At 32.7% G+C, this 27,595-nt stretch overlaps 1 protein-coding gene across 1 annotated transcript in view; it reads left to right on the forward strand.

The window, feature by feature from the left end:
* The window catches only part of LOC129228511 (probable tRNA N6-adenosine threonylcarbamoyltransferase), a 32,771-nt gene that overhangs the window by 2,554 nt on the left and 2,622 nt on the right, over positions 1 to 27,595 (forward strand). The window contains exons 2-3 of the mRNA XM_054863191.1: positions 12,707 to 12,835; positions 21,477 to 21,596. Of these exons, the coding sequence (XP_054719166.1) occupies positions 12,721 to 12,835; positions 21,477 to 21,596 (235 nt within the window). The 5' untranslated portion in view covers positions 12,707 to 12,720. The remainder of the gene's footprint in view (positions 1 to 12,706; positions 12,836 to 21,476; positions 21,597 to 27,595) is intronic.

Raw genomic sequence — 27,595 nt, forward strand, 5'->3', positions numbered from 1 at the left:
AAGCAGTAGGGGGAGCCGTTTGCTAAAACACTCATAACTCGCGAACTATTTGAAATAAAACACTGAAAAAAAGTGGCAAAAGATGCAACAGAACAAGGGCTTGAAAAACCTAAATATGTTTATGGTCTTATCTTTGTTGGTTTTTAATTAAAATTCCTTTTTTAGCAGCCATGCAAAAATTTTGAAATAAAATACAAAAAGCTTTTTTGTCGAAGATAAGTTCTTTTTTAAAATTATTTAACCGTTTAGGGAATCAATAAAACCTGAAATTTCATTATTCAGTTTGTTTAAAACTACTTAATTATTATCAACGTGAGCGTTAAAAAGCGAAATAGAAAATGCAAGCACTTGCCTAAGTTAGCGCATTGAACAAAACGGAAGTATGCTAAGGAGAAAAAAATAGCCTTATTATCCTTATGACGAACTATTCATTCTTCAGTTTACAAATTTATTCTAATTGCAAAGTAGTTTACTATGGCTTTAATTTTGTTATATACTGCTTTAAATTTGAGAGGAACTAGGGAACCAGGCCCAGAGTAGTTTCCAATTCAAATATAATTTTAATTTATTTCTATTAATTTATGTTTTCAATTTGCACAAAAGAATATTGCGGGTACTGTTTTGCGGATATTGCTTTTTATAATTTACTCAATAAAGAACAATGAAACAAGAAATAATATGTACTAAATCAATATAAAAAATGAGAAGCTTGAGCTTTTATGAAAACAAATATAAATATAAAATTATACACTAGAGTTCTAAGAAAAACTAATTAAATAAAATTAGTAAAATAATGCGCATTAAAAAATAATTGTAGAATATCAATATGCATACATAAAGCATTAATATATCAGACATTCTGAAAGCTGGATCATACTCTTTTTCGTTGACTTGTAACTGTTCTATTGAATCGTTCTCTTCCGAGTATTTTGTAGTTTATGGATTTTTGCTTTAGCCTTAAAAGCATAGTATTTACAGCAAGATGAATTATTAATAAAACAATTACAAGATTATTTACAGCTTTTGCCTGCGCAGGGTGGAATTAAACTATCTGGTAACACTGACTGCATCATAAGGTATGTGACTTTATTGATTTATTTTCATTCAAGTGAAACCCAAACTTGGTTACATCTAATGGCACTGCTAAGGTACAGGGGGAATTGATTCAATAGTACAGTATTGAGCAATACTTCTTAGCACATGTTGGAAAGAAATTGCAGGAGCATGGTAAAGAGCTGATATTATATTTATTTCTGATGAAAATGACAAGAAATTATTGTAATGTACTTTCCGGAACTTCTGGTTTTCAAGTTATGAAAACGACAGTGAGATGTACCGATCATGTTTAAGGTCCACTCGTGTAGTTTGACAATTGGAGAGAAAATTTTATTATTTTTTATTTGGAGACCTGCAAAATCTTTGCTACATTTGAAAGTAGTGTTTGGGACATTATGAACCAGAGTCATTCATTCCATCGATAACTTGAACTTTGTTCTTAAAATAGGGTGCTTCTTCCAGAGTTTTGCTGCAAGAAGTATCATTTTCAATTGCATTCACGAAATCGGACCTCACGCCTTTGCTTCAGTGAGCCATTCTGATGAACCTAACCTAGCATTGGGCTTATTGTATGAGAATGATTTTTAGATGTACTAACATCACTTTTGAGCTAAGAACGTTTCCCAGGTTAAATGCTTTTTTGGTTTTGTTTTGCTGTTTTGCAGTCGCTATTGAAGACATTGCCATTGCAGGACTTCTCTGGATAAGAGACTATTCACATTTTCTTGAACGTTCCACTGAAATTTTGATGCTGCTTATGTGGCAATAGCCTCGCTCACTATGTTTCATAACTTAGGTGTAAAATCTGCAAAAGGGATATCCTGATCATTTATCCTTTCTGCAATTACTTCGTACTTGCAAACTTGCATGTTTTAATTTTTAAAAAAGTCCCATTGTGACATATACTAAGCAGCTATAATGCGTTAAAGGTTAAGTAATTAAGTAATTACTTAACTGGGACATTGTTTTGATAATATTACGAAATAGAACCACCCAAACAGGAGAGCCACAAAATTTACTTTGGTTTATGTCGAGTCTTCAAGGTACATTCCACAAACTTGTTTTTTTTTTCCTTTTGTGAATTACCTCAAATGCTTTTTGAGCTTGCTTTTATTTCTCTTTTCAACGCTTTGATAATATTTAAGTAATTTTAAACAAACTGGATAATGATATTTCAGATTTTATTGGTTCCTTAAACAGTTAAATAATTTTGATAATTTGAAAAAAAAAAAATGCGTATTTTATTCAAATTTTTTGCTTGTTTGCGAAAAATAGAATTTTACTCAGAAATTAACAAAGATATGATCATAGTCATATTTAGCTTTTATGAAGCCCAGGGGCGCCGACTTGCAAAAATTATTGAGGGGGCTAGACATCACCGGGGGCTTAGGGGGTTATGTACTTCCACGGAGGTTCCCCCCCCCCCCCAATAAAGGTCAGATTTTTGTTCCTTGAAAATGCCAATTTACATATTTTCTGGTGTGTATAATTTAAACAAACAAATGTGACATGGCGTTTTCAAAGTAAAACAATCTAAAAATTGGTATACAAATTTTCTGTTTCAACTAGATCATGTCACTTGTCTTAGTAAGAGAAATTTTTTTGTTCATTTTTACGGGGAGTCGTGCAGTGCCGTAGCTTAGGCATTGAAAAGGGTAGGGCACTTGACTTGCGTAGAAGGGCACTCCCAGAGACGCGGACTAAAAAAAATATATTGTGTGTGTGGGGGGGGGGGGCATACCGGAGGGTCTTGCAGCGGGAAATTTTCTAAAATTGAGATGAAAAATAGTGAATTTTAAAGCATTTCAAAGTTATATAATGAACATTAGAACCCCGAAAACTCGACAAGCCTGAAACATTTTTTGGCTTTGAAAAAAGGAAAAAATAAATACAAACATGCACAGTATTTTTTGTAAAAAGGTAATTTAATTTACACATGTTTTTTAAGACCAGTTTTTTTTTCATTAGTGATATCGGCTAACATACTCATATGTAAACGCAAGTCTCTCAATGTCTAGGTCATTTTTGAAAAGCAGTTGATTTTTCAAAATTTGTTTCACCTCTGTTTAACAAAAGCAAGCACTCTTGTTCAACTGCAATAACCTGTGGGAGTTCAGTTGATGTAAACCGCCCGATAATGCAGGTTGCGCCATTTCGCAAACCTCATCAATGTATTGCCTTGTAGTGCTTTGGGATTTTCTATTCCTATTCAGAGTCACAACTGACTACAACTGTATTTATGTCGAGGACTGCATACTAAGTGCCTTGCCTCCATTATTTTATATACCGATAGATGGCAGCACCATCACCGGATTGAACAGTTAATGAGAATTTAGAACTAGTCCAGGAGCTAATAGCTACCTGGTGCTAGCACCCCCAGAGGTATTGTTTCACTTGGAGGACATTGAGACCACGAGCATATTTAACGTCGCCCAGTCCCCTTTAATGACGACGGTGGATCTTCGACCATCGAGGTTCGAACTCAGGACCCTCCGGCCCCGAATCCGACACTTTACCGATCGGGCTACCACGGCCCCTTTGGGATTTTGAAAGTGTGGCTTCGTTGTTTTCATACTTCTTTGGTATCCGTCGATTCTGAGGAAACGAAGGATGTTGAATTTGTTCATTTTGCGAAGGTTTTTTCTTTTAAACACAATACTCAAAAGTATTCAAAACTATCACGCCTCTCATTTAATATACAAATCAAACCCTCGTATATTTTTTCCAGATCAGCAACACTTAGATGAGCGCGTCGCATCGCTGCCCACCAGCAACAGACTTGACCCGTAAGTTCGCGCACTGGGACAAATTCTAAGTGTGCTTGCAGCACCGTAACACTATCATTATTCATTCCACTCGTTTTCAGTTAACCTGCTTACTACCGCAATAATTATTTGTTTTAACTTGTTACTGAATGTATTTTACAAGAAAAGCTATCTTCAAAGAAAGAAAATAAAAGTTAAATTTATGAGTTTAGAAAGCATAATATAACTAATAATTTTCTTGATTTATTGGGGGGGCTCTGCCCCCTCAAAAATATTTTTGAGGGGGCTTGGGCCCCCTCAGGCCCCATGGAGTCGGCGCCACTGATGAAGCCCTTGTTTTGTTGCTTCGATTGCGACTTTTTTCAGTGTTTTGTTTCAAATAGTTCGCGAGTTATGAGTGTTTTAGCAAACGGCTCCCCCCACTGCCTTCCCCCCTCCCCCGGGGTTGTCGACCATCCAGGGGGGCGAAGACATGTGGTTTCATAATCACTATAGTGCCTGTGACATTAATCAGAAATAATTTTGCGTCAGGTCTTCCATGCATGCTCAAAATACCCCTTCAGATCCTGAACTATAATGCAAATCGTGTTTGAGCTTGCTACTGTCATTTTGTTTTTCAACGCGTTAACAGCACTTAAATGATTTTAACAAACTGAATAATGATATTTTGGACTTCATTTGAAAAAATAATCAAACAATTTTGATTTGGAATTTATTTTGGTCAAAAAAAGTTTGTTTTGCGCATTTTATTCAAAAATTTTGCTTGTTTGCAAAAAATGGAATTTTACTCAGAAAACCAACAAAGATAGGTCCATAATCATATTTAGCTTTTATGAAGCCCTTGTTTTGTTGCGTCGATATCCACTTTTTTCAGTGTTTTATCTCAAAGAGTTCGCGAGTTATGAGTGTTTTAGCAAACGACTCCCCCCACTGCTTTCCCCCCTCCCCCGGGGTTGTCGACCACCCAGAGGGGCGACGACATGTGGTTTCATAATCACCATCGTGCCTGTAACAATAATCAGAAATAATATTGCGTCAGCCTTTCCATGCATGCTCAACCCCCTTCAGATCCCGATCTATAAGGTCCTTGGAGGTTACATAAGCATTCACTCTTTCCTGTTGATTTTACTTGTATGTAATTTGTTAAGTTTACAAATTTTATGTATCGTCTTGGTGTCTCCCAATTTTACCAAAGAAAATAAAATATACATACCGAAATGAATACGAGGACACCCTGTAAAATGTTTATTTAATTTACAAGTATTTGGTCGTTAAGCAAAATAAACCAGCCAAAATATTAGTGTTACAATCTGCCCTGGTGTAAAATGAATCTTCAAGGTTGAAAGGATACTTTTATGATGCAAATTCTTGCGAATAAGTTGCTTTTACTATGTGGAGTTTTTTGAAAGGGCTAGTTTTAATTAAAAGCGGACCTGATTTAGATCTGGATCGATCCCTGTGAGTACATGCGTCTATTCTTTTCAGCTGTTGAAAATACATCGAATATTTTACGTGGGTGAAGTTACGTAGAATACTCATCAGATTTCTTTCCTTCTTTTAAAAGATAGGTCAATTTTTACATTTGCATGTATAGTAAAACCCCTCTAATGCAGACACTAACGGGACAAGTTTTTTTCCATAATAGAGGGGTGTCCGCAGACAGGTGTTTAATAATGTTATTTGCATTGGAATCAGGGAATTAAAAAATGTCCATATAAGAGGGGTGTTCGCACTTGAGAGGTGACCGTTAGGAGGGGTTTTTACTGTACTAATGGTGCCCTTAAAACTCATTTGAATAACCCATCAAATGAGTTTTAAGGGCCATCAAATGAGTCATAAGGCCCATCTCATTTGAATAACCTATTATACCAAAACTCAATAGAATATGAAAATTAAATCAAACTTTATTTATCATTTAGATTTTTTAACGAGAAATGTGATAGGAAAAATCCTTTTGCAAAACAAAAGTCTGGTTACGACCCTATCTTTACTGGGAGTTCTGACTTGAATGATAATTAGGGAGAAAGAATGTTTACTTATTCCTCTTTTTAATGTCTTCTGTTCATGCCATATTTTGGAAATATCTTGATATTTTATTGTAAAAAAGTAACTCTTATAAATTACTATCAAACCAAACTATTATTTACTTTATCAAACTACTACCTACAGTTTAGTTTGAGAGGGAGAGCGGAGATATTGAAATCAATTTGGTGGTGTAGATATCAAGTTTAGTTTGTTGATCAACATTTTCTTTTATTGGATGAGGGGTGGGGTGGGTGCAAAACAGGTTTTGTCCCTTTTGGAAAATGACATGTCCCTGGGAAGAGAATCAGTTAGGGAAAATACGGTAAGAAGTTTAAATTTTGGCAAAATCAAGGTTTTGAAGATTACTGTCCCAACTTTTTCATCATTTTTATGAATACCTTTTTCTTTCTTTCTCCCCCCTCCCCCTCTTATTTGTTTTTAGTGATTAAATTTAAGAGGTGTGACAAAATCGAGAAAAAAATATCCTGCATTTTTTTGTATGAGATTTCTTTTAAAAGAATAATTTTGGGGATATTGTGCTCTATCAGGAATTTTCCTTGAAATACTTATAACTGTCAATTTAACGTGCTAAACTTTTCAGATTTTTAGAGACAGCTGTGGAACAAGATAAAAAGTTATATAAAAAGGCTCTGTTGCTTATAGAACTTTTTTCCTCTTTCTGTACAATTTATTATTCATGGCAGGGTTCGCACTACAGGAAAAAAGATGAGATCTCCCACTCTGACCAAAATTTTCAGTGGGATTTTTAAAATTAAGGTGAAAGTAGATTTTTTTTAAAAAAAATTGATTGTAAATTTTAGATAAATATTTATTCATATAGGACAAAACTTATATAACAAGCATAAAAAAAATGTTCCACTTTGCACTGACGTGTGGTTCAGCCCAGCAAACCAAGCAGAGCTTAAGGGCTCGTGAAGAGAACTTTAAAACAATAATAATTTGTTATTTTTAATGCTTATTATTAAGGAGATAAAATATGAATATGGTATACATTTTAGTATGTTTCTCAAAATGAGTAAATCCTGCGAGTAGCGTGACTAAGATTCCCGTGCGCCAGAGACAGATCAAGTGAAGTGAGGGCCCTAAGTGGTAAAAATTTTGGGGCCCCCAAAACTTAGGTTACAAATAGAAGTTCCTAAAAAAAAAGTAAACAAAAATTAAAAGGAAGCAATATCGTTACATAATAATTTTTATTTATGTAAGTTACATACCTAGTGATGTGGATCTGGTAAATACCCAGCGGGTAGGTAAATATTTTTTGGGTATTTACCTGGGTATTTACCCAAGGCCTGGGTAAATACCCAAAAACTGGGTATTTTATAAAAAATGCAAAAAAGTGAATGAAATTTAAAAAAAAAAAAAATCTAAATATGAAAAAATTGGTAAAACTTATATATACATATGTATTACACAGTTTATAATATTTTTTATTGAAAGACTTGATGAAATCATGAAAGAAACATATCGTGAACCAAAGAATCTTTCTTTTCAATGTCATAATTGGAGAAGTATAAGCAATTCATTATGAACTTCAGGATTTCAAAATCACAATCTATTTCAGTCATATCCAAAATGAAAAAAAAGGAAGCATGAGGGATGTTTGGAAGAATAAAATGAGAAGTTATTAAGACACTATGGTGTTATTTTTTTACTGTTATTTAAGTGATAACATGGAAAATATAGAAACAGTTTTCACATTAATAAGCAAAAAAAAGTGAAATTTTCTTTTCTGTTGCCTTGCTCATTTGCATTTGCTCCCCTGTAGGGTAGGAAGGTAAATATTTTCTTGGGTATTTATCCGAAGGCAGGGTAAATCCCCTAGTAATTGCGTATTTTGCAAAAAAAAATTTAGGTAGTATTAAAAGGTGAATATTTTCTTTTTTAAACATAAACCCTAAAATAAAAGATTAAAAATTTTAAATGTTTATGTATATTATGTGTGTATATATATATATATATATGTATATATATATATATACATATATGTGTGTGTGTGTGTGTGTGTGTGTGTGTGTGTGTGTGTGATACAGAATACACCTGAACAATTGAACTAAGTTTGGAGGAAATTTCTGCATAAGATATAGGTAAAAAAATAGTAATAATAAATTGAGCGACACTTCGTTACATTTTGATGTCATGCAAGGACATATTACTGGATTATAAAAGACTAGGACCTTAAAAAATGATGTTTGCTTTTTTTTTTTTTGTAACCAGTTAAGCTTTTTTCTTCTTGTGGAATGACTTTTTGTATCTGAAATTTGGCTATCAACATTGATTAGACATATCCAACACATTTAATGTGAATATCATATTAGATTGCTAAGCTGTTTCGCACAGTAATTCTTTAAATATGTGATCAAAATACAATTTTTGGGCAAAACTTTATTGTTTTGTATATGGTTCATTGTATATATACATAATGGAATACATACAGAAAAGTATTTTAGTTGAATATAAATTTTTGAAATAAATACCCGGGTATTTACCCATTTTGGGTATTTACCTGGGTATATACCCTGGGTATTTACCCCTAAAAATAAATACCTGGGTATTTTACATCACTATACATACCTAATGTAAATATTTGTCGTGTTTTATTGGTAGCAAAATCATCAATTATTTTTTAGTGTCCATGTTTCAAAATATTGGTGAAACAAACTTAATGGGGCGCCCATAACCAGGCCACATGGACATATTGTATATCTGTCCTCCTGCTCTAAAAAAAAAAAAACTCTTTCGTTAAGTAACAGTTATTAATATCTGCAACTAATGTACCTTTTTAGATTCTAGCTGAACTGCCGGTGCCTCTTGCTATCACGGAGCCCTATACGGACGCTTAGCGCGCTTACTGTTAGACCCGCCACTGCTCTGCAGGGCCTGATTACTGAATAGGCCAACTAGACCCAGGCCTAGGGCCCCCGATATTTAGGGGCCCCTAAATGGCTGAAATTAACTTTAGTCAATGGTTAAAATTGTTTCAGCCAATGGATAAAGTTATAAAGTTTGAATACAGGGGGCCCCAAAAAAGTATTTGGCCTAGGGCCCCTTGATATCTTAATCAGGCCCTGCTGCCCTGTGCACATTTCTGCCATCTGGCAAACAGCTAATCACGAGTTCAACAAGACGAATCCAAGCAGAAACAGAATTGAAGGGTTGCTGCCATGACAACCTACCTCACCCTAGTTTCTATCCAGTGGGAGGAGGGTAGCAAAGAAGCACATTTTTACAGTGCCAATTGCGACAATCCAAGCAGGCTTGGTTTGCTTGGGCGGACTGCACGTCATTTTGTTTGTTAGAATAAATAAGCATGTGCATCTTATTATTTTAGAGACAAACTAATTTTTTAAAGGAAAAATTAATATTAAAATCTCTTTATTTCTACTACATAGACAAGATTCTTTGTTTAAACCCATCATTCACTCAATGCTGTATAATGAAGTACTGTCAATCTCAATTGGTATACTGCTGGTTTGTTAAAGGAGTGTTATGACACAATAGAAATACAAATACAAAAGCAACGACCCGCAACAGGCTCTGGGCCCAGCTAGACTGGTCCTAGTCAATTTACAATTCCCAGTGAAGATCAATGGCCCTCTTAAAACTATCTACTCCCTTGCTCATTACCACCTCTTCCGGTAAACTGTTCCAAGGTTCTACTACCCTGCTATAATAATAATTTTTCCTAATATCCATGTTAGCCTGAGATTTAAATAGCTTAAAACAATGATCCCTTGTCCTGTTTTCAGTGCTTAACTTCAGCCCCGTAACATCTTTCATTTTAATAAATTTAAACAACTGAATCATGTCCCCTCGGTCTCTTCTTTGCTTAAGACTGTACATTTTTAACCTTCTAAGCCTGGAATCATAGTCTAAGTGAGAAAGTCCATTTATTAGCCTTGTAGCTCGCCTTTGAACCCTTTCCAATACATTAATGTCTTTCTTAAGATAAGGAGACCAAAACTGAACAGCATACTCCAAATGAGGTCTTACCAAACTTCTATATAAGGGCAGAAGAACTTCTTTAGTTTTGTTTGAAATAGATCTATTGATAAACCCAAGCATCTTATTGGCCTTGTTACTAGCAATGCTGCACTGTTGGCTAAACTTTAAATCCTGACTTATTAAGACCCCCAGATCAGTAACTTTGTCTGCCTGACTAATGACTGAACCTTGCAAATAATAACTTGAACACTTATTACCATGCCCTAAATGTAGCACTTGACATTTCCCAACATTAACAGCCATACCCCATTTATCAGCCCACTCCGTAATATGATCTAGATCCTCTTGCAGCTGTTTTGTTTGTCTTCATTATCTACAGTCCCCATAACTTTGACATCATCAGCAAAACAATTCATGTTCCCAGAAATATTTTTGTGAATATTGTTCATAAAAACAATGAACAAAACAGGCCCTAACACTGATCCTTGAGGAACCCCGCTTAAAACCTCACTCCAATTAGAGTAATTTCCCCTTACAACTACCCTTTGTTTCCTTCCGGTTAGCCAGTTTTTTACCCAAATGAAAGTTTTCCCTCCTATTCCTATATCAGCTAATTTGCTAAGTAGAGCAACATGCGGTACCTTATCGAAAGCTTTTTGAAAATCAATGTAAAAAACATCTACAGGCTTTTTATTGTCCAAAGCCATGGTGACTTTGTCATAGAAATGTAATAAATTAGTTGCACAAGATTTGTCTTTCCTGAAACCATACTGAAAACTAGTCAATAGATTATTAGTCTCTAGAAAATTTACTATCTTAATTTTTATCAATGTTTCAAAAATTTTGCAAACCACCGAAGTTAGACTCACAGGTCTATAATTTCCCACACTCCCTTTAGACCCTTTCTTGAAGAGCGGTGTAATGTTAGCCAGCTTCCAGTCCTCTGGCACTGTCCCCGAGTTATAAGAAGCATTGAAAATATTTACGATTACAACTGCTAATTCCTCCGCACATTCAACTAAAATTTTTGGATAAATATTATCAGGTCCCGGAGCCTTAGTCTCTTTAATTTTTTTCAAATGAAGTAAAACGTCATCCCTGGAAAATACAAAGTCCTCAAGCTGTACTATAGCTTGTGTCTTGTTGGTGTCAACTGTTGAGATACAGTTATCGTTAAAAACACTCGAAAAAAAGTTATTAAGAACATTAGCAATATCACTATCGTCCTGAATTAAAATTCCGTGCTCATCAACCAGTGGCCCAATATGACTATTTCGAACTTTTCCCGAATTAGCGTATGCAAAAAACCTCTTGGGATTCCTGTTTATCTTATCTGCCAGTCTTTGCTCCAACTCTCTTTTCTGAATCCGTACCAAATACTTAAATTTACGCCTTGCCTTACAATATTGGAGCCTATCTGCACTGTGACCAGTTTCTCTAAACCTATGAAAAGCAGCTTGCTTGTAATTTAGAGCATCTTTAGTTTCCCTGGAGAACCACATTGGCCAAATTTTAGTGTTGACACCCTTTCTCCTAAAAGGAACGTGATCCCCAACCGTTTTCGCTAGCTTTTCCTTAAACTCTGCCCAATGAAGATTCACATCGCTATTGTCCAATCCAGAAGAAAAAACTGCTTTCAAACTCTGCCTAAGTGCCACAAAATCAGTATTTCTGAAATTAGGCACAAACCTAAAAACTTTTTAATTTTCTTTCTTTTTCCATTTCAAGAGCTTCAAATGACATTATCTTCTTTGTAAAATAATGACAGATTTTTTGTTCTAATATTCACCACTTTAGAGCAAAACAAATTTCCTGAAGAGTTGAACTACAAACGCTTTTGTAAAATTTCTTCATATTGTGGCACTGTTCTTCCAAATGAGCAATATAATGTATCAATGCCCCTGAAAGAAGGAAAAAACCAAAATTTCAATTTTGCTGGTCCCCCCCTCCCTCCCCTGTTTTTGGTGCACTTAAAAGCTGAAGGTAGGCTCAAAGTGCCAAAAGGTATGAATGTTCAGTTAAGCCAAAAATAAAGCTGTTATCAATCTTTTGTTCCTGTTTCTTTGTAACTATATTTCTAGAGTCTTCTGATAATTGAGAATTGATTTTTAGAAGTTAGTACTAAGTTTTTCACTTATAAAAAGTTCTTTATTTTGCAAACAAAGTTTCTCATCAGCCATCTTAACTCGAACTTGGGGCCGGAGGGTCTCGGGTTCGATCCACACTGGTCGAAGATCCACCGTCGTCATTAATAGTGACTGGGCGACGTTAAATATGCCCTTGGTCACAATGTCATCCAAGTAAAACGATACCTCTGGGGGTGCCAGACCAGAAAGTTATTCGGCTCGTGGCCTGGTTCTAAATTTTCAAACTGTCCATAGATGGTACCACCATCTATTGTGTGTTTGTCTTCTCACTGTTGCTCCCTGCTCCAGGATGTCAACCCTTCTATCTGCTGGGGTACAAGCCTCCTCTCTTAGGATAGGCAAAAACCTCTAAAACACCCATCAATCAGAATCACAATCTCGAAGGTTTTAAATGATTGTTAGTATTCACAGTTAAAAAAGCACCAGATTGGCATGCAGCTGCTGTGGAAACCATGAAGTGCAAGATTTGCATTGATAATGAAACATATTTATTTGTAATAATATGTGTAAATTCCATTATTTCAGCTATCATACTCTGCAGTAAAAACTTATTCAACAGTCAAATATAATTTTTGTATTTTGTATATTATTTTCTAAATCTGTGAAATGATGTGTATAACCTAAAAACCATATAATGCAGTACCTCTGGTCCTAAGGTATGCATTATAATTGGTCTTCTATTAATATAATCTATAATGTATTCTGTTGTAAATTCCAATATTTATAATAAAACATTCTCTATTCTTCCAGTGTAGTTGCTAAAAATGACTATTGCAATAGGTTTTGAAGGAAGTGCTAATAAATTAGGTGTTGGAATTATACAAGATGGTGAAGTTTTGTCAAATTGCAGAGCCACCTATGTTACGCCTCCTGGAGAAGGTAATTTATAAGTTGACTGTGCATGTACATATTGTGCATGTGAACTTTCTTAACCATCTCATTAAAAAAAAAAAAAAAAAAACTTAATAGTTTTTAATAAAATGCTGCTTCAGTCACACTTTTAAAGTTATGCATTCACACTTGCTTAGATGATTCATAGAATGAATAACCTATTACCTAATCTTTAAGTTGAAAAAAATTTAAACAGGTAATCAGCTGGTCATCTGATTTAATTTTGGAATAAAGTGTATGTTGACAATCCCTTTTTTTCTTACAAACTTGGCACTACTATATACCCGAAAAAACGTCATAGCAGAACAGAAACGAACACACTAATCGTGCCGTAGAAGCAAGTGACTATAGTACAGTTTTCGATATACATCAGTTGATATATATCACGGTATATATCCGATATTTATTTTGAAACTATCATGATATTTCCGATATTTTTTTTTTCAACTACGGTATATATATTTTCAATATAAAAATTATATTAATAATTGTAATATTGTTCATTAATTATAAAAAATAACCCAAAAGTTATGCACTATGTTTTTATGATTATTAATACAGCAAAATAATATATTTCTTTTTTATTTTATATTCATTTTTATTATTAGTAATGTAACAATTTTAAATCATATTGAAAGTGCCTAGTTAAATATTTAACATCCAAAAAAAAAAAAAATGTTTTATGGCTGTGCACCAAATAATGCATATTTTTTATTTCTGAATCATATAACTGTAAAAGTAGCTAACAGAAGAAAAAATAGTAAAACAGCAAATGTTAAATTAACTTCATTAAAATTGACAAAAATGTAAAATGAAATATTTAATATAAATAATGAGAGAAACTTTAATTTTAAGTCTACATATTGTAATAATAATGTAAGGAATTAAAGAGATGTGATTTGAGGGTGCATTTACTATGTTGAAGACTTTAGTTTGTGTTGATTGAAAATATCGGATATTTTCGAAAATATCATGATTTTTTTGAACCCTGATTTTAGTACATTTCAGGGTGGTGACAGATCAGGGAGATCAGGGAAAAGTCAGGGAACTTTATTAATCAGGGAAATATCAGGGAATTTCGAAAAAATAACAAAAAATCAGGGAAAATTGATTTTTTATGAAGAAAATTTTTTTTTTTTTTTGCTCTACAAAATTAAGTATCTTAATTCCCTACACATTTTCCACCAATTATTTGTTCAAAAAAAAAAGTAAAATTAATGAGGTGCAATTACACACTACCGCATATTTGTGCATCTTTTTTTCTCAACGTCAAATTATTGAATCTTACTTATTAACCACAGGATGAACTTCCTAGGATTGCTTCTGTGTCTGTTAAGTTGTTTATTTTACCTAGCTTGAAATTTCCTTTCACCCTTTCAATGCGACGTAAAATAAACCATACAGGCAAAGAGGAAGCCTTCATTAATGCCTTAGCTCCTTTGCCTTTATTCCATTGTCTCGAAGTGAATAGCGTACTGTATTCACGATTTCAAAAAGAAATCTTTGGTTTTTGAATTAATACTGATAAAAGCTTAAAAGTTATTACTTCTTCGTGTTTTTAATTTAATTGCTAAAATTGAACTTTCAATCAAAAAACTTTATTTTTTGCCGTTGTACTATTTGCTGTCACCGCAGATTATAAAGGTTTTCTTTTCTTCAGACTTTATAACCAAGTTGTATTCTTCTTTTATATATTTTGAAATTAACTAATTGCTTTTTTTTCTGTCTTTTTTTCCCTTGCATTTCAAAGTTGTTTGATACGAAAGCAACCTAAGATTGTTTTCATTACATACTTAAATCATTTGAAATAGAGTTAACTTGTGTACTTAAGTAAATATCTTTATTTTTTTATTGTTAAAATGCTGTGTTCATTCATTAAAACATTTGTTCTTGATTAGAAAAAAGCTCCTTATGAATGGATGTCAAATGGTTTCATCTGTTTTGCATAAATATGTCAATTAGTTATATAAAAATAACTACATTGCTTCTATTCTTTCACTATTACTTGTTATTCTTGCAACAATTATTATACTGTTTGAAAATTTAGTTCAAAATAATTTCAATTACTTTTTAGTTCTACCATAAATACACATATGTTTTTAAGAGTGATTTTAATAGTTTCTTAAAATACTTATGCTATGTGGTTTCCGGAAGTAAAGTATTTTTAAAAAAGTTTCTATAATCTTTCTATGTAGAAAAATTTAATGTAGTTTTGTAGTTTTTTTCCCCCAAAAAATTGACTTCATATGTTTTTTTTTACCATTTTGTTAAAAAAAAGTAGCAACTTTTAAAAAAAATATCTTTAGTTCATCAATTTTACACAACTTAAAACGTTTAAAATATTGCATTTTATACAAATATACAATGGATTTCAAGTAAAGCAAAGAAAGGAAACTATTATCATTGGTAATGTAAATCAGGGAAATTTTTTGAACTTAATCAGGGAAATCAGGGAAAAGTCAGGGAACTTTTTTTCACAATTCCTGTCGCCACCCTGCATTTCTGACTGTAATTACTCAACATTCATTCGAAAAAAAAAAAAAAGATGTTGCATTATTATGATCAGGGTTCGTACGCCCTTGAAAAACCTTGAAAAAAATTCTTAGTGCTTAGATTCTCTCAAAAATCATCAGAGTGTGCTTAATAGTTTTAAAAAAGTATTTCATCAATGCAATTTTCTTAACGTGTTCAATATGCAACATCATGAAAAATTGCTTCCGCACTTGGGATTTCAATCCTTTTGCAGCTTGTAAATATTTTGATGTTTCTTACATCCAAAAGTTATTTTGATATATGGTACCTTAAACAGGGTGGCCACAGATCAGGGAAAAATCAGGGAACTTTATTAGTCAGGGTAAATATCAGGGAATTTTGAAAAAATAACAAAAAATCAGGGAAAATTGATTTTATCAAGAAAAAAAAATTTGTTTGCTTTACAAAATTAAGTTCTCTAATTCCCTATGCATTTTCTGCCAATTATCTGTTCAAAAAAAAAAAAAAAAATAATCAGGTGCAATTATACACTGCCGCATATTTGCGCATCTTTTTTCATCAACGTCAAAATATTGAATCTTACTTATTAACCACAGGATGAACTTCCTAAGATTGCTTCTGTGTCTTTTAGGTTGTTTATTTTACTTAGCTTGAAATTTCCTTTCACGCTTTCCATGCGACGTAAAATAAACAACCATACAGACAAAGAGGAAGCCTTCATTAATGCCTTAGTTCCTTTGCCTTTATTCTATTGTCTCGAAATGATTAGCGTACTGTAATCACGATTTCAAGAAGAAATCTTTGGTTTTTGAATTAATACTAATAAAAGCTTAAAAGTTGTTACTTCTTCGCGTTTTTAAATAAATTACTGAAAATGATCTTTCAATCAAAAAAACTTTGTTTTTTGCCGTTATACTATTTGCAGTCACCACAGATCATAAAGGTTTTCTTTTCTTCAGTCTTAAATGATACTTTTATTTTATAACCAAGTTGTATTCTTCTTTTATATATTTTGAAATTACCTAATTGCTTTTTTTCTTTTTTTTTCTTTCATTTCAAAGTTGTTTGTTACAAAAGCAATCTAATGTTTTTTTCGTTACACACTGAAATCATTTGAAATAGAGTTAACTTGTGTACTTAAGTAAATATCTTTATTTTTTTATTGTTCAAATGCTGTATTCATTCATTAAAACCTATGTTCTTGATTAGAGAAAAGCTCCCTATGAATGGATGTCAAATGGTTTCATCTTTTTTGCATAAATATGTCAGTTACTTATATAAGAATAACTACATTCTATTCTTCTTAAAATTCTTATGCCAAGTGGTTTCTGGAAGTAAAATTTTTTTTTTTAATTTTCTATATTCTTTCCATTATAGAAAAATTTAATATACTATTTTGTAGGTTTTTTCCCCCAAAACATTTGACTTGATATGTTTTTTTAAACAATTTTATTAAAAAAGTAGCATCTTTTAAAAATATATCTTTAATTAAACAACTTAAAACGTTTAAAATACTGCATTTTATACAAACATACAATGCATTTCAAGTAGAGCAAAGAAAGAAAACCATTATCATTGGTAACGTAAATCAGGGAAATTTGGTGAACTTAATCAGGGAAAAGTCAGGGAACTTTTTTTCACAGTTCCTGTCGCCACCCTGTTAAATTAGTATATCTTTTGTTTAATTTCATTAATTTACAAAGGAATTAATTTGGAAACCATAACAACATTGAACTTACTCGGATTTCGCGGAAAATTGCTCTTGTGTTTGAAATTTCAATCTTTTTGCATCCTGCAAATATTTAAATATTTTGGCTAATCAAATGTTATTTTCTCATATGCTACCTTAGATTAGCATATTTTTTGTACAATTTGGATATAAAACAAATAAATTTATTTTATGGGAAACATGCCAACGTTGAATGAACGTTGGCATGCTTCGCGAAAAATTGCTTCTTGTGTTTGAAATTTCAATCTTTTTGCATCTTGCAAATATTTAAATATATTGACTAATCGGATGTTATTTTCATATATTTTGACACATGCTACATCAGATTAGCTTATTTTATTTTCTATTTTAATAACTAAAGAATTAAAGAATCAATTACTGTGGTCTTGTTTAATTATATGCTTATTTACTTTTTCAATTTTGAATTTAATTATCTTCAGCTAATTTTCGGTCAAAGCAGATTTTTTGAAAAAAATTTTGAGCACCTAACAAATTAACTTAAAGTTTGTACAGTAGAAGACCGTTATAACGTACACCTTGGAACCAGAGCTTTTGCGTTATACAAGGGTTTGCGTTATATAGATCATTTCACAAATTTTGAAACTAATATTCAGAATATATCTATATGTTAGCACTTCAGAATGAGTTTTATCTACAATGAATATTAAAGCACCAATATTACAATTAGTTATTCACAAATAAATATGTTTCACAATCAAAATCCTGCACTTCTGCTAGCTTCATGGTTTGCATAACAGCTGCATTTTTAAGAGCCATCTGGTATTTTCTGTTTGCTATGAGTACTAATTGTCAATTTAAACGCTTTGAAATAAGATGAAAAGATGAAAAACTTTCAAAATTTAATTTGCCTAACAATTTTTATTTTTGCAAAGCAAAGCAGAGGGAGTTTTTAAACTTCAAAACCTCTTGTTTACTTCTGAAAAGTAGTGTGGTTTATAGAGAATTGCGTTATACATGTCGGCGTTATAACGGTGTTTTACTGTATTTTAAATATAAAGTTGAATTACATAATTTTATAAAGTTGAGTTTATAAGTACATCAGATTCTTTATATCTGCTAAAATAATTAAGGTGTGTAACAGGGGTGATTGCATTATAATTATTCACTGGAAATCCAGCAGTGTTTGTTATGCTTTTACCTCCCTATATCTCCAGTTTTCCCCTTTACCTCAAGTGTTCAAAATAATTTTTTTACTAAGGTTGTGGGTACTTGGAACAGCTTACCGAAAGAAGCTGTAATTAACAAAGGTTGTAGATAGCTTAAGGAGAGTCATTGATCTTCATTTGGATCTAATAAATTGACTAGGACCAGCCTAGCTAGGCCGAGTGCCTGTTGCTGGTTATCAACAGGCACTGGGCCTGGTATTTCTATGCAGAATATTTTGACTTAATAAACTATTTTAACATAAGAAATGAATTGTGTGCATATCAAAAGTTATTGTTGTACATATGTATATTCAAGTAATAGGGGTCTTGGTTTTAAAAATTACCCCCCCCCCCCCCCACCTCGCCCCGATTTGCTCTTTGAAAATTGCAGGTAATTTTTTATGAACTCACAAATTACAATCACACCTAAATGTTATTCCCCTTCTAAATTTAAATTCTAATTTCAACAATAACCCATATGTTCCCAAAATAAAACGACTTTTGTCATAATATATGTCAACCTGAAATAATTTGAAACTTTGCCCACACCCCCTCCAGAGCAGTTTTTCTTTACTATTCTCACCTTCTCATTGCTTGTGAGAATGGTACAGCACATGTTTCAATGTTTTCATATAGGTTTTGGTGGTTTGTATCATACTCTACCTCTCTTATATTTTAACGGGAGAGTTGTAGATGTAAGTTATGCTGAAAATTGAACTTTGGAGAATCAATTACATCATAAAATTGAGATAAAACAAAGGCTTTATTTTCATCATAATTTTTGAAGATGGATACCAAATTTTATCATCTTTTTCAGGCCGCTGCCAAAATTTACCTCGCTTCAACATTGTTGAAACTTCAAACTCACTTGCATCTACACCCATGATTTTTCCTGGGTACTTTTTCTCCTGATAACCAAACTCACCCTGCAAAATTTCGACTAATTACTGTACCACACTCACCCTCCAAATTGTAAACTTTACACATTTGTAACTGTAGCAACATCAAAATATTTATTGTTGAATGAAGATTGGTGATAACTTTCTCTATGTAATATGAAAGCGAAAGGTACAGACAAAATTGTGATTACTTCTGTATTAAAAGTCCACCAACATAAATTTTAGAATTACCTACAAACACGTAACACCAGTTGCTCACTACAAATAAATTCACAATCACCAGGTCATTCGTCTGGCGGGCCGTTTTGACAGTGATCACAACTCTCTCATTACCAGAGAAGGTTGCACAATAGTTCCCATTGAAACTGGGCTAACCCAGAGTGCACTACGAATGCTTATTACGTTAAAACTGGGGTTTATCATTCTCACCCTCCAAACCATTCTCACCCGCTTTTATGGTATTAGACATGCCAAATAGTTGATCTGTGGAAAAAACAGAAGGACACTTGGGGTCATTCTATGACTCCAGTAAGTGACAAAATGACAAAACATGTATTAGTAGAGCACAAATGCCTACACATCTTCAAACTGCTAACAAACTGTAGACGAGGAGACCCAACTCTGCTAGTGATACGAAAAGAATGAACTGGCGATTAGTTTTCCGGGAATTATAATTTGGCAAGTGCTTGGGGTCATAAAATGACCCGCCCAGGGTTAAGAAATTTTCCTACTTCATTTCTTGATATTGTAAGTTAAAATGTTTTTTTTTTAACCCGATATAGTAAATAGTACCTTTATCACGCCGACCTATATAACGCAATTCTCTATAGCCCGCACAACTTTTCAAAAGTAAACAAAAGGATTGAAATTTAAAAAATCCCTCTGTTTTGCTTTGCAAACATAAAAATTGTTAGGAAAATTAAATTTTCTAAGTTTTTCATCTTCCTATCTTAATTTAAAGCTTTTAAATGAAAATTAATACCCACACTCACAGTGAAAAGAAAATACCAGATGGCTCTTGAAAATGCAGTTTTATGCAAAACATGAAGGTAGCAGAAATGCAGGATAATTCACTTTCTTTTGATTGTGAAACATATTTATTTGTGAATGACAAATTGTAATATTAGTACTTTATACTCATTGCAGATAAAACTCATTCTGAAGTGCTAATATGTAGATATATTCTGAATATTAGTTTCAAAATTTGTGAAATTATATATAACGCAAAAACCTGTATAACGCAAAAGCTCTGGTCCCAAGGTGTAGGTTATAACAGTCTTCTACTATATTTCATTTGTGATTGTTCTGTATTTTTGGGATATTTTCTTGAAACCAAAACTAGATCACTTTTTCAAAATTAACTGTTAAACATTGGTGGTGACCTCTGCCTGCACTTTTTGCACCATCTAAGATTGCTGAAATGTTTATTTTACATTGTAAAATTTTCAAAGGAGATCTCCTAAACCATAACATAACCAAAAATTGCTTAAATTTGCATTTTTAAGATTTAAATTTTGAAAAATTTCTGGGGGTAACCTTCCAACACACTTTTTTTCTTCGTTCTTGGTGGTCTAAATTTTTGTATTATTGAGACTTCCAGTTTCGGAATTTTTTCTAAAAATGTCATCTCTTCCCTTACCCTTGTATCACTAAAAATTGTAAAATTGCGCTTTTAAGACATATTTTGAAAAATTTCAGTTGTAGATCCTCAAATATTCATTTGAAGTGTCTAAAGGAGGCTTAAAATTGAGTTTTTCAGACTTAATCAGTTCAAAGTTTGCAGGGGAAAGCCTCTACCTCCATGAGTCACCCAAAGATTGCCTGAAATCAAGTTTTTAAAACTTCAACTTCACTCAATTTTCAGGAACAAACCTTTGAACCCTTAAGTTTGCTTTTTTAAGACAGCAGTTTCCAAAATTTGCCTGGAAAGAGCCCTTCCTCGCCTTTACATTGCTTAAGACAGCCCAATGTTTTAAGACTTTAGAATTGTAGAATTTCCAGGGGAGATTCTTCGAACCTCCTCCTCCTTTCTTTACTGTTGATAAAAATAACTTAAAATTTTATTTTTAAAACCACAATTCGAAAGCATTTACGAGAGAGACGAGAGCCTCCGATGCCTCACTCTCTTAAGTCGCTCAAAGATGTCCTAAAATAAAGTCTTAAATTTCCAAAAAATATTTTGACCCCCACACTATAAACCCTAGTCATCTCCACTGCTGATTATTGTGAAAAATATTCTTCCAGAGTACTAATTAAGCTTGCATAATATTTTCTTTATTGCAATACTTTTCTGAAATAAGAGTTTTATTAATACCAATGCTCTTTTGGTTACTAACATTTAGGTTTTCTACCTCGAGATACTGCTCATCATCATCAGAGACATATTTTAGATGTACTGCAGAAAGCATTAGATGAAGCTGGGATCAAGCCAAAAGACATCGATGTTGTTTGTTATACTAAAGGTAATGTTTAGTTGAGAATTGAAGTAAAATATTGTAAATATGAGCCATTGAGAGCAGAAGTAGTGTAAATCAATCGAATGAAATTTTGATTGATTGAATAGTTTAGTAGCCACTTTTGCACTGAATCTGTTCTTTAACTGTTCTTTTTTTACGATTACTGTCTGTAGGAAAATGGTTGAACCTAGACTCATACCACTTTCACATGAAGTAGAATGAGGTTAAAACTAATCTCTCTGATGCTGTAAATATAAAACTGGTCCACAACCACTTTTGCTGTCAACAGCAACAACATATTGCTTTAAAAAAAGGGAACAAGTCTGAAGTTTGGAGTATTGTATAGAATTTAAATTTGTTGTGAACGTTATAGATCTTTCTTCATAGTCAACAGAATGCTGCAGTGGTTAGGCATTGGCCTCTTAAGCCTAAAGGTGCAGGTTCGAACCTGGCTCCAGTCGGCAGATTTTCAGCTGAAGAAATTTGACCATGTCCAAGTTGTATGTGTCATGTACGACCCCCTCAAGTACTTGTTTGGCTTTGTTTCCTCTTGGCATAAATTGGATTTCATGTGTAATTTTGCATTAAAGAGAGCCTAGGTGCCTCCATCTGGCAGGGAAACTTGTTGTAAAAATTCTGGTGGTAATGGCATCCCTCGACAGTGATGCCATATGAAAGAATGGATACTGTTTTGGTGGATCACACTAGATCTGCAAAAAGTAAAGCTTCTATAACCTTAAAAAGAGAAATAAAGAAGCTCCATTAAAAAGAAAAAAAAGCAGATCTTCCTTTCAGTGTTCTCTCTTTCTGTGTAATTAATTCTTAATGACATCAAAAAATGAAGTATACATCTTTATTTTTCTAGTTTAGTGTTCATTGAAACCAGTATTGGACTGGCAGGGGTGGATCCAGAAATTTTGGTAAGGGGGGTGGGGGTCAAGTATCAAGGGCTAGCATTAAAAAGTTAGTGTAAAAATGTGTCAGGTAAGCAGGGGTGCCTCTCCCCCCAAGGGTGACGGTGCACTCCGTCATATGCTAAGGAGTACCCCAGCCAAACTGAGATCAAAAGCACTTCAAACTGCCCTCCATCCCCCCCCCCTCCCATTTTTTATTGGTGCTGCCTGTACCATGGATGTAGTTAGGGATTCCCTTAGTAGTACGGGATAATAATAGGGTAGGAAGGGATTCCCTTGAAATATCATCAAAAGTGATATACTTTAGGCTGGTCACATCATCACATGCTTTGTATACATGAGATTACAGCTACAAAACTGTTTGGAAAAAGCACACAACATGTGGTTTGAGGTGAAAGAATGCTTAATGTTCTTTTAAAAATTGACAAAAAACTCAAAATAGCAATTGCTATTATATTAAACACACCTAGTTAATCCTTTGAACTATGACATGCTCAGAAGAAAAACCGTACGGAACCAAGCAAAAAAAAAAAAAAGGTCAACATTGATTCTAATAATAATAATCATTATAAAATTCTTGTCACAGCGGGTCAGCTGACCCTTTGACCCTCCCCTGAATCCGCCCTTGTGGACCAGCTAAATTCTCAATCAACTAAATTATCAACCGATATTTGAGATTGATATCAATGTGATTAAATTTAATATAAGTGTGACAACCAGCTAGTTTTCAATATTTTCAATGAGTTACTGCCCTATAGCCAGGGTTAAGCAGAAACACATAAAATACACTGCCATCTCAGTCATTCCATCCAAGGACTGCAGTTTAGTACTTGTGAGCACTCATCAGCCTAGAATAGGAAGTGCCTGAGCTGGAGGTGGAAAACATCTTAAGGAAGCCAAGAGTGCCAAACAAACTGGTAGCTAATATAGAATTAGCACTCACCAGACGAGTGAGCGAAGCAATGGTTCATTTCAACTCGAAGATTGAAGGAAAGGCATGATATTTTCAGTAAGTTACCGCCCTATAGCCAGGGCTAAGGCAGAAATACATAAAATACACCACCAGCTCAGTCATTCCGCCCGAGGACTGCAGCTTAGTTGTTATTAGCACTAGTCGGTACAATCTTTCTTTATGTTGGTTTTGTCACTAGGGTTTATTCTCCCTTGATTATTTTTATCTATTCAAATTCCAGGGCCCAATACAGATTGATTTTACTACCGCTTTTCGGTACTTTCACAAAAATCTTATTTTAAAATCGGTACTTTCACAAAAATCAAGTTATAAAATCAGCAGCTTCACAAAACTAACTTTGAAAATCAACACATTCTAGAAACAATATTAAAAAATACGAAAGTTTCACAAAAACCTGTGTTTTAAAATAGAAAACATGTTTTTCTGTTTAAAACATAGTTTACTCATAAAATAAAATGCTAAGATAATTTATATGAACAATCGCTTAGGTAACAGCTTTTTCATAGTATTAAACTCAAATTTCACTGTTTTTCGCCAAATTGCTTTTAAGCAATCTTTTAGCATCAGTTTTAGGGGATGGTGTTTTCCTGAATTGTACACAGTACAAAGCTTTTTGAACTGAGATACAATGATATTTTCCCTATCTCTTAGGTCCCCCCCCCCCCAAAAAAAAAGAAGTTCGAAATATTAGTTAATGACATTTGCACTTTTCAAACTAACATTTAAATTGCTCTAATATTTTCTGAGACAAAAATTAGAATGTGCCTATAAAGATCACAAAATCAATGCTGATAAAAAAAAAAAAAAACTTTCACAAAAATAGAATTTTGATGCAATACTTTCACAAAAATAGGTAGTGGGGAAAAAATCCTGGATTTGCCTCTGAATTCACTCTCCTTACTGAAACTGAAAGATCAAATTTTTAGTCTGGGGCCATTGCACACTTTGTTGCTACTTTTTATTAGTAGCCACTGTATTTATAATTTTTTTTTCTATAATGAAGACAAGGAGGACATCTTAAGGCATTATGCAAAAAATAGGTGTGAGGAAAAATCTTGAACAAAGGAGGCCTGTTACTATAATATGATCATATTTGTACAAAATAGAAAAAATACTTAAGATTAATGTTGTTTTTTAACTGTGAATTCTTATAAAATAATTTTAAGCATATGCATGGAATTTGAAGAACAGTTTTATAGAAGATATTTACCAAACAAAAGGGTGAAGGTTGTATGAACCACTGATTAAATAATTCATTGAACTATCGCAATCATGGATCCAGGGGGTAGGTCCAAAATAGTCTAAAATAAAGTTTTGAGGATTTTTCTGGGGGAGCCTCAAACCCCCTAATTTCTGCCCAAAATTACTTATGATCCTGCTTTCCAATTTGTATGCTCACATTTTAATAATGACCTCCTCCAAAACCAAAGGAATGAATGATTATATTAATGATTAATTTTGATTGATCATTTAAAATGAGTGAGTGATAAAAGGAATGAATGGTGATTGATTGAATGAATGATTGGTTTATTGAATGATTTATTGGTTTACTTTTCATTCAGTCAATCATTATTTAATTAAAAACAATCAATCAATACATCTAAGGCAATCAATTATCCAAAGATTTGTCTAAACAATTGATAATTTGTTAATCAGTCATTTGTTTGTTAGTTCAGTTGATCATTTGTTTAATCATTTAATTGTTCAATTGATCGATCAATTAATTGTCTGTATCCTCAATCAATCAATCATTCATTTATTATTTAATCATACACTCACTCAATCTGTTATTCATTTATTTTTTCCTTTTTTGATTTTTTCCCCCTTAATCATTCATCTGTTCATGTAATAAGAGATCTGAACTTCATTCATCTGATCAAAATCAATATAGATTATTTTCAATCTAATAATATTAAATCTGATTAGGGTAGACCGACCAGTGAATGAACAGTTATGCACAATTTCATTTTTTAAAAATCCTAGTAATTTCAAATTCTATACTATACAGATCGTGATAGTTAAAACATTTTAATTGATCTATGTAAATATCTCTAAAAAATCGCGGGAACTTAAATGGTACCGCTTCCGACTTTTTTAGGTGTTTAAAGAAAAAAGGACACAATGACCCAGTGAATGAACATGATAAATTTTGATTCAAAAAGAAATTAAGTTTCTTTGAGAAACTATCTTGATCTATCTATCTATATAACTATCTATATCTATTTATCTATCTATCTACCTATCTATCTATCTATCTATCTATCTATCTATATATATATATATATATATATATATATATATATATATATATATATATACGTACTTATCTATATATCTATCTACCTATCTATCTATCTACCTAACTATCTACCTGCTTTTTTACCTGTATATCTATCGGTCTATCTACCTGTCCATGCATCTACTATCCATCTCTATATCAGTCTCTCTACCTAGCTATCTATCTCTATATTAGTCTCTCTATCTACCTATCTATCAATAAATCTATCCATCTATCTATCTACCTACCTATTCTATCTCTATATTTATCTACCTATATATCTACTTACCTCTTATTTTTTATATATCTATCTCTGTATCTTCCTCTATCTATTTATCTGTCTATCTATATACAAACATACATGCATATTTACCTATCTATGCTCTCTCTTTGTATATATATTTCTATTTCTCTATCTCTCTATCTACCTGTCTATCTATCAAGAGAGATAAAGATGTAGAAAGATAGATGTAGGTAGGTTGGTTAATATACAGATAGAGATATAGATAGATAAAAGATAAAACTCAGTAAAAAGTGCATTGTTTGCAAAGACAAAAATAAAGAAATTATAAAATATATAATGAAATACATAAATAAATAAGCATATAAAACTATCTGCATTACAAAAAAGTACAAAAATGAAAATATCTCAAAGAAACTTCAAATTTCTTTTTAAATCAAAAGAAATTTTGCCATTGTTCATTCACTGGGTTTTCGCAATTTTTCGTACCCAGTGACTGAACACCCCTCTACCTGAAAATCTATGCATTCTGCATTGACTGAATCAATTTAAATCCATAGCCTAAATATGTATACTTAATTTTTCTTTCGTAGAGTTAAAAAATAAAATTTATTGATAAAAATAATATGTATCAAAATAATTGCTAGCACCAAACCAGCCTTATTATTTTGAAAGAGAGAAAGCACGATTCACGGCAGTAAAAATTTCAAATTTTTTTCCAGGTAAAAAATACGTATCCAAAGTAACCAATCAGGTGTCAGATAGCTTAGAATATCAATAAAGAACGGTTTTGTAGTAAATTTATCCAGAAAATTTTTTTATAAGCGTTTTTTTTGTTGTTTTTTTTTTAAATGACACGCTGTTCATTCATTGGGTGGTGTTCACTCACTGGTCGGTCTACCCTACTTTCATTTGAATTAAAATCAAATTGAGTTAAATTAGTCTCTTATTTTTGTAACTAAACAGAGTTAGTTTGAACTAACTTTTATTGTCATGTTCAATTGAATTTTATCAGAACAACTAAATTTCAGACAGATTACTTTAATAAGCTAATAAATCAAATTAGTTGTCTTTTTAGTTGATGCTTCATAATGATTAAAACTAATTACAGAATAACCCCTCCTAACGGACACCCCTCAAATGCAGACTCTTATACGCACAGTTTTTTATTCCCCAGCAGTAAGGCATTGAGCCGAATGTATTAGAAACCTCTCTACTATGGACACCCTCAAATACGGACACTATTTTGGAAGCAATTTACATGGATATTTCGTTTTTTGCAGACAGCTTAATTTAGGAATAAAAAAATTAATTTCGAGAATAAAATAATTTAACATTGGAAAGTTTGTTACATTTATAAAGTTGATAAAACACACTTGTTTTATAGAGTTCGGCAGAATAAAACTCTGCCTTAACGGACAAAAAGCTGCTCTGGTGAGAAATTTTCTAAAGACGCTCTTAACAATTTTTATGAGCACCGTAGATAGCATGAAATTGAAACCTTTTGTCATCCGGAAAGCAACCAGATTCCAGTGCTTTAAAGGTCTGGATTTAAATCATTTACCGGTTTACTGGCATTAAAATTGAACAACCTGGAGG

Source organism: Uloborus diversus, chromosome 8 (genome assembly GCF_026930045.1).
Source record: "Uloborus diversus isolate 005 chromosome 8, Udiv.v.3.1, whole genome shotgun sequence".
NCBI lineage: Eukaryota > Metazoa > Arthropoda > Arachnida > Araneae > Uloboridae > Uloborus > Uloborus diversus.